At 43.3% G+C, this 7,707-nt stretch overlaps 1 protein-coding gene across 1 annotated transcript in view; it reads right to left on the bottom strand.

Moving 5' to 3' along the window:
* Positions 1–4,829: 4,829 nt before the first annotated feature.
* Positions 4,830–7,707, bottom strand: part of rasa2 (RAS p21 protein activator 2) — a 244,361-nt gene continuing 241,483 nt past the window's right edge. The window contains exon 24 of the mRNA XM_072473964.1: positions 4,830–7,635. Within this exon, the coding sequence (XP_072330065.1) occupies positions 7,611–7,635 (25 nt within the window). The 3' untranslated portion in view covers positions 4,830–7,610. The remainder of the gene's footprint in view (positions 7,636–7,707) is intronic.

Below are 7,707 nucleotides of genomic sequence, written 5' to 3'. Positions count from 1 at the left end.
TGGTGGAGCAAATGGAGGAGGAGTTCAAGAGGTGGGACGCGTTGTCGCTGTCCCTGGCGGGAAGGGTGCAGTCAGTTAAGATGACGGTGCTCCCGAGGTTTTAATTCCTGTTCCAGTGCCTCCCCATGTTTATCCTGAAGGCCTTCTTTAGGCGGGTCAACAGGAGCATAACGGGGTTTGTGTGGGCGCGAGGGACTCTGAGGGTGAGAAGGGTGTTCCTGGAGCGGAGTAGGGATGGGTGGGAGCTGGCACTGCCCAACCTCTGCAGGTACTACTGGGCCACCAATGCGGCGATGGTGTGCAAGTGGGTGATGGAGGGGGCTGCATGGAAGTGGCTGGAGACGGCATCTTGTGAGGTTACGAGCCTGGAGGCGCTGGCAACGGCGGCGCTGCCGCTCCCTCCAATGATGGTAGTGGCAGCTACCCTCAAAATCTGGGGGCAGTGGAGGCGGCACAGGGGGGCAAGTTGGGGCCTCGGTGTGGACCCCCAATACGGGGGGAACCACCGGTTTGTCCCAGGGAGAATAGATGGAGGGTTTCCGGGGTGGCACAAGGCACGGATAAGAAGGTTGGGCGACCTGTTTGTGGGCGGGGAGTTCGCGAGCCTGGGTGAACTGGAGGAGAAGTATGGGCTCCCCCCGGGGAACACCTTCAGATATTTACAGGTAAGGGCGTTTGCCAGGCGGCAAGTGGTGGAATTCCCGCGGCTGCTGCCATGCACAGTACAGGATGCTCTTTGGGGGGGGGGGGGGTGTTGGAGTGGGGAAAATCTCGGAAACTTACCAGGTGATGCAGGAGGAGGAGGCGGCCTCAGTGGTGGAGTTGAAAAGTTGAAAGGTAAGTGGGAGGGGGAGTTGGGAGAGATCGAAGAGGGGACGTGGGCAGATGCCCTAGGGAGGGTGAACTCTTCCACTTCGTGCGCGATGCTCAGCCTTATACAGTTTAAGGTGCTGAAAAGGGCACACATGACTGGGATAAGGATGAGCCGGTTCTTTTGGAGGGGGGGGGGGGGGGGGGGGGAGAAAGAGAGGACAGGGGTGGGGGGGGGGGGGGGGAGGACAGGTGTGTTAGGTGCTCAGGGAGCCCAGCAAATCACACCCATATGTTCTGGGCATGCCCAGCGCTGGAGGAATTTTGGAAGGGCGTAGCAAGGACAGTGTCGAGGGTGGTAGGTTCCAGGGTCAAACCGGGCTGGAGGCTCGCAATATTTGGGGTTGCAGGGGAGCCGGGAGTGCAGGAGGCGAAAGAGGCCGGTATTCTGGCCTTTGCGCCCGGCGAAGGATTCTTCTTCAGTAGAGGGATGAGAGGCCCCCAAGCGTGCAATCCTGGATCAACGATATAGCAGGGTTTATTAAATTGGAGAGGGTGAAATTCGCCTTAAGGGGATCGGTACAAGGGTTCTTTAGGCGGTGGCAACCGTTTTTGGACTTCCTGGCAGAATGGTAGACAATCGTCAGCAGCAGCAGCAGGGGTTGCCGGGGGTTCTATTTTATTTTTGTTTATTTACCCTGGGGGTTCGAAGGGGGTGTATATATTTGCTTTGTGTTAACTCAGGGTGTTAATTTATTATTTATGTATAGGGGGAGGGGGGCACGGGTGTTGTTTTACTTTGTTTTGTATTTAATTCTATTGGGTTTCTTTTTCATTCTGTTGTTGATATTTTGTGAAAACCCTAATAAAAATTATTTAAAAAAAAAGAACAAGGAGATTAATAATTTTTTTTATTTGTTCATGGGATGTGGGTGTCACTGGCCGGGACAGTATTTATTGCCCATACCTGAACGCATTTAAGAGTGAACCACATAGCTGTGGGTCTGGAGTCACATGTAGGCCAGATCAGGTAAGGACAACAGATTTCCTTCTCTAAAGGACATTAGTGAACCAGATGGGTTTTTACAACAATTGAAAATGATTTCATGGTCATCTTTAGACTTATTATTTGAATTGAATTTTATTTTTTTGTCACATGTACCGTGGAAAAGTATTGTTCTGCATACAATCCAGACAGATCGTTCCATACATAAAAAAAGATATAAATACACAATATAAATACATAGGCACAGGCATCGGGTGAGCAAACGGAGTGTAGTATTACTCAGTAGAGAAGTACTACTCAGTAGAGAAGATGCATGAAGAGATCAGTTCAGTCCATAAGAGGGTCATTCAGGAGTCTGGTAACAGTTGGGAAGAAGCTGTTTTTAGACTTTTGTAACTCCCTTGGATGAGAGGCGGGTTCGCAAGATGGCCTGGGCTTGTGTTCACAAATAATTTCTTATGGTCTTGGGCCGAGGTGTTCATGAGGGTCATCCTTGGGGGGGGGGGGGGGTGAGGAGAGCGGGATGCCTTTTTGGTTAGTGAGTTACCCGTTCTCTTCTACACTGATGACTGCTCAATGTGCACCAGGGAAATAGTGCCTGGATTGGGCCTTGATCGCTTGTTACCCTGTGGGTAACTCCCCTTAGGACTGGGGTTTCTATGCATTTTCTTTGCTTTTGTAAGGGTGGGTATGAAGAATCCAGGCTTGGCTCCTACTTGGGGGCTGATGGGTCTGATATTTGAGAAGAGGAGGCTGTGGTGAGTCATTAGTGACGCTAGAGTTGACGGAGGTGTCCATTGGTGCGCACCTAAACATAGTGCGGAAAGTTTATCCTGACTTCTTGTAATAATTGCAGACTGATGGGGTGTGGGAGAGTTGCACCAATTTACCATGTTTTTCATGGCCCCATTCCGGTTTCTCCTCGTCTCTGGTGGAGCTGTAGAGGTACCTAGTTTTGTCTAATTATCGTATAGAGCCAGTTGTGATATTGTTCTGCTGTCTCTGTGTTGATGTATGCGGAGCCATTTTTTGTTCCTTGCTTATGACAATGTATTGTTTTGTAAATTTGTTGCATTATTCTCCTAATGTAAAACCTTAATACTGCTTAAAACTACAAACTTGACCTGGCTTGAGTAACCATTCACTTGCCACTTTCTGTAGTTACTACCACCAGCTTATGATCCTTTGTTTATCATAACATGTATATCAATAGCTTGGGGGGGGGGGGGGCGGAGGAAAGAAGCCAAGATTGTCCAGTGATTCATCCTATTTGATGTCCTCATCAATGTCAACTTAAGGATTGCAGCATTCTTTTCACAGTTGTTGCTGCATTGTTAGTGAAATCTCCTCATCCAACTATTGTTCTGTCTGTACCTAGATGCAGTACACTCTTCAGGACCAGGCAGAGGGCACTTTGGTTTTCTTCAATAACAGCAGAGTTCAATTACAGTTAAACTGGTAGTATAGAAAATACAAATAATTATTTCACTTTCTGGAACTGATAGGCATGCAAGGGAATGTTTCTACATAAAAGTACCTTCTGGGAGGTAAATGTGACTAACAGGCTTTTTGCTAACGTGCCTGCCTCCACTGTAATGTGCTTGGTGTACAGTACCTTGAAGAGTGGTGGAGGGAAGGAAGGAGGAATCACTGCAGGCGTTTATTTTTGCTAAAACCAATGGCAAGGACATGGATTTATGGTAAATTAAGCCTGGTATGTGGCAATGAATTTGTACATCGAGAACATCAGAGCGACTTGCATATTGGAAGCTGCTCTGCATGTGTTTGCGATAAAGCTGATGACAAAACTTTGAGGCTTGGCATGACAGCAGCTGGAAGCTATTCACTGAAAATTAGGATATCTGACCAATTGCTCAAACATCCAGGATTCATTATCTCTGGTATGACTGAGGCAAAAGTAATCCATTGAACTTCTGTACGTCCAACTGGTGGATCCACCATTTGAGGTGTTCTAGATTCTAACTGAACTGTAATATTCACAACAGCCCCAATTACAGAAGGACAATTCATATTCATTCAGACAAAACTGCTCTCATTTCTCAGCATGTGGGCAAGACCAAGCATTTTATGGCTGCCTGGAGTAGTGATGCTGAATAATCTTATTAAAACTGTTGCAGTCCTCTGGGTTGACAATTCACTCATGATGGTGAGGTAGAGAATTCCAGGATATTGATCCAGTGACAACAAAAGTCAAGATGAAGTGAAAATTAGAGGGGAACTTGAAGACAATAATCTACCCATCTGTCTGTTCAGGCAGATGTACTTGACCTAATCAATGAGGTGGGCCAGGTTGTCTTCTTCCCGTGTCTGCGTGGGTATCCTCCGGGTGCTCCGGTTTCCTTCCACAAGTCCCGAAAGACCTGCTTGTTAGGTGAATTAGACATTCTGAATTCTCCCTTGGTGTACTCAAACAGACGGAATGTGGAGACTAGGGGATTTTCACAGTAACTTCATTGCAGTGTTAACGTAAGCCTACTTGTGACACTGATAAAGATTATTAATAGTTTACATAAAAAACATTACCAGCATTTCTTACAATGCAAACAAACGCCTTGCATCTATATAGAGTCTTTAATATAGCAAAACAGTCCTGTTAAGCACTTTGTGACACAATCAAAACTTTTTAACACTGAACCAAGGAAAGATATCAGGACAGGTAAACAAAAGCTTGATCAAACATGCCGTTTTGAGGAGCATGTTAAAGGACGAGGAGGTAGGTAGAGAGGTTTAGAGGGGGATTTCAGAGCTTAGGGCCAAGACAGCTGCCATTTGGGGAGCAGTTCAAATGGGAAAGTTCAGGATGCCAGGATTGGAGAATCTCAAGAGATTTGTAGGGCTGGTGGGTACACGATGGTTGTAACAAGAAGGGTTTTCACCTGACAGTTTCGCTAGATGCAGAATGCTCATATATACACAAATATTTTGACTGAAAATGAATGCACACCTTTACTCAAAAATATTTGCAATTATTTGTCAATACACAAGTATGGAGTAAATTTCAAAGTCATGTTTTAATATTTTGATAAGAAAATAAAATTTAAATAAAAATACATTTCTAAAACACTAGCATGCAGATAAACAAGTGCTGGGGCTTTTAAAAGGTACAGCTCCTTGAGACAAGCAAAGCTAATATACAACATAATACAACAGTCTGGCTTTTCAAAATATACACATTAGAATATTAATTGAAGAGAACATATAAACTATAGACGGCAAAACACAAAGTAGACCCTTTTCTGGAAAATGCCTACTTACGTACCCAATTGCTCAACAGTTGATACAAAACTTAATCAGCTGGCAGCAATCAATCTTATGCTTTCTTTCATTGAGATTTTAATTAGTGCGGACAATCAGGAACTGAATTGTGTTCTTTGGGGACTGCATTTTTTACATTAATTTTTTTATTTAAAAAAAAAGTGACCTTCTGCAATTACCCAAAACAAGCTTTGCTATGGCATCAATTACGAACAAATATTCAGGTTGAGTAACCTCAGGTTTCTCATGGTTGAACTTTGACAAAGGGTCATCTGGACATGAAACGTTAGCTCTTTTCTCTCCCTACAGATGCTGCCAGACCTGTTGAGATTTTCCAGCATTTTCTCTTTTGGTTTCTCAACTGTTCTGCTCCACCACACGATGCCATGACATGTTGAGACCATCCCCCCCAAACAGTAATCACTATTTTTGTAACTGACCCCCAAAATGAGAAGTATTAGGCAGAATAAAGTTAAATGCTCCGAGACTCACCATCATGTATATTGGGTGAAAATACCATACAGCCCAATGCTTAAATATACAATCAAGACAAGTCTTAGGAGTGTACTTCAATGCTGTTGAGTTGACAGATCTTTCGGAACAGTACAATTAGTCACTAGCATAGGGAAGAGGTTGTGGTGGGTGTGAAAGGAAAATCAGCTAAGGTTCCTGTTCCTAACTAATGCCAATGATTCTCATTGTACAGGTGAGGGAGGAGGGGACCAGTTTAGCTCAGCTGGCTGGACATTCGTGATGCAGAGCGAGGCCAACAGCACGGGTTCAATTCCTGTACCAGCTGAGGTTATTAATGAAGGCTCCGCCTTCTCGGCTTTTCCCCTCGCCTGAGGTGTGGTGATCACCACCAGTTAGCTCTCCCCCTCAAAGGGGAAAGCAGCCTGTGGTCATCTGGTGTTATTGGCAACTTTACACGTCAGGAGGCAACATTGGACTCGGTTATGCTGGTATCCACAACTGAAGGTCCATCCTCCCACACGCACTGTTAAAGCATCTGACACTAGGGGAATTTATGAATTTTGTCTGTAACATTGTGAATCTCTCTCCCCCACAACCTCCACCAACCAAGGACAAAGATGAAAGACATGATGAAATCACAACAGTCAACCAACAGGTTCTATGTGAGTCAATGAACCAAATGGAAATTTGTATATTATTGGGAAATCATATGAACAGTAGCCAATGAACCGAATCAATAAGTAAAACTTTCTTCCACAAAGAGGAAGTGGAGGTAGGGTGCAGGGAGTCAACATTCTTATTCGTGACAAAGAAATTGTGATTTTAAAAACAAATTCAGCTATTTGTTTCTGTTGGAAGATTATGGAAATGCTTTTGGTCCCTCATTGCATATAACCTAAATTTTGAACTGCATCTTTTCAGGGAACTCAGAAGAGTAAATTATCAGCCAAGTCCTTAAAATAAGAAGGATTAGCAAAAGTGCTAACTTGGATGAGTATCAGTACTGGAGGGTTGCAGATCTGTACTCCAGTACAGAAATTAAAAGAAAATACAAATTGCTTCGGGTTAGTGGATGTTCTTTTAGATCTCGCGTGTGTGGTTATTTTCGAATTTAAAAACGACTATGAACACTAATGTACCAGTTTTCTCCCATCATTAGTACCTTTATATATTTTATGCAACTGGAAATACGAAGAGTTGATTTGTAATTAAAATCCAGTATGTCCAATGAGATACTGGCAACTTCCCTCCACATATTGTCCAGGCTATTAACATTTAAAAAAATATTATGGTCTTGACGCTACGGTCAAAAATATTCAAGTATTTATTAAAAGTTACAATCGTCTGAGAAGATAGAAGCCACGAGGCATGATGTTCGACTCTGAATAGCAGCATATGCAGGGAATGCCAAAATTCTAGAACTGCTCACAGCCGGTGTAAGGAATATTCAATCTGAATTTAACACAATGAATACTGAAAGCATGTGTGCGATGGATTGGACGTTCTAATTACTGTGGAAAATACTCTGAATGATTCAAGCGATCAGCAGAAATTGCAGACCTTCCTAGGGTATTAAAACAAATATTTAACAGCTTCCATTCAGTTCATTTTTCATTAAAAGACAGGAAGCTATTTAAATTATACAAGAATACCTAATGCAAGTTAAGGAAATTTGGGCAGATCCTTAGACATATTACATGACAGAAAATGAATACACAGAACGGATGACCAATGAATAACCACATTATCGCCAAGTTGATCATTCAACTGATCTGATAAAATTGATACTTGTATCAGTTTTTAAAAAAAAAATCATAAATTAAGATCACCTGGAGAAGTTCAGATGATTAAAGTGCATTGAAATCTTTTGTGGACTTCACACAAATGGTCACCATCACGAAAACATTCTGTACATCTACTAAAGGCCAGGCTCTCCAGTCTCTCATCCTTGTAACACCAGTATAGGGTTGACAAAAAACCCAAGCAATTCCAGAGACTTTTCCTGTGGAGCTCCAGCAGCTTCAAGGCTTCGCTTTGATTGGGATTATTTTGCTCCAATAGGATTTTCTCTGTAACAAAAAATAAAATATTAAGTATTGAGATGACAAACTTTCTGAGATTCTTCATTACTTTGAGGAATT

The sequence above is a fragment of the Scyliorhinus torazame genome, chromosome 14 (genome assembly GCF_047496885.1).
Source record: "Scyliorhinus torazame isolate Kashiwa2021f chromosome 14, sScyTor2.1, whole genome shotgun sequence".
NCBI classification, from domain to species: domain Eukaryota; kingdom Metazoa; phylum Chordata; class Chondrichthyes; order Carcharhiniformes; family Scyliorhinidae; genus Scyliorhinus; species Scyliorhinus torazame.
This window is presented reverse-complemented; position numbering and strand designations above follow the sequence as displayed.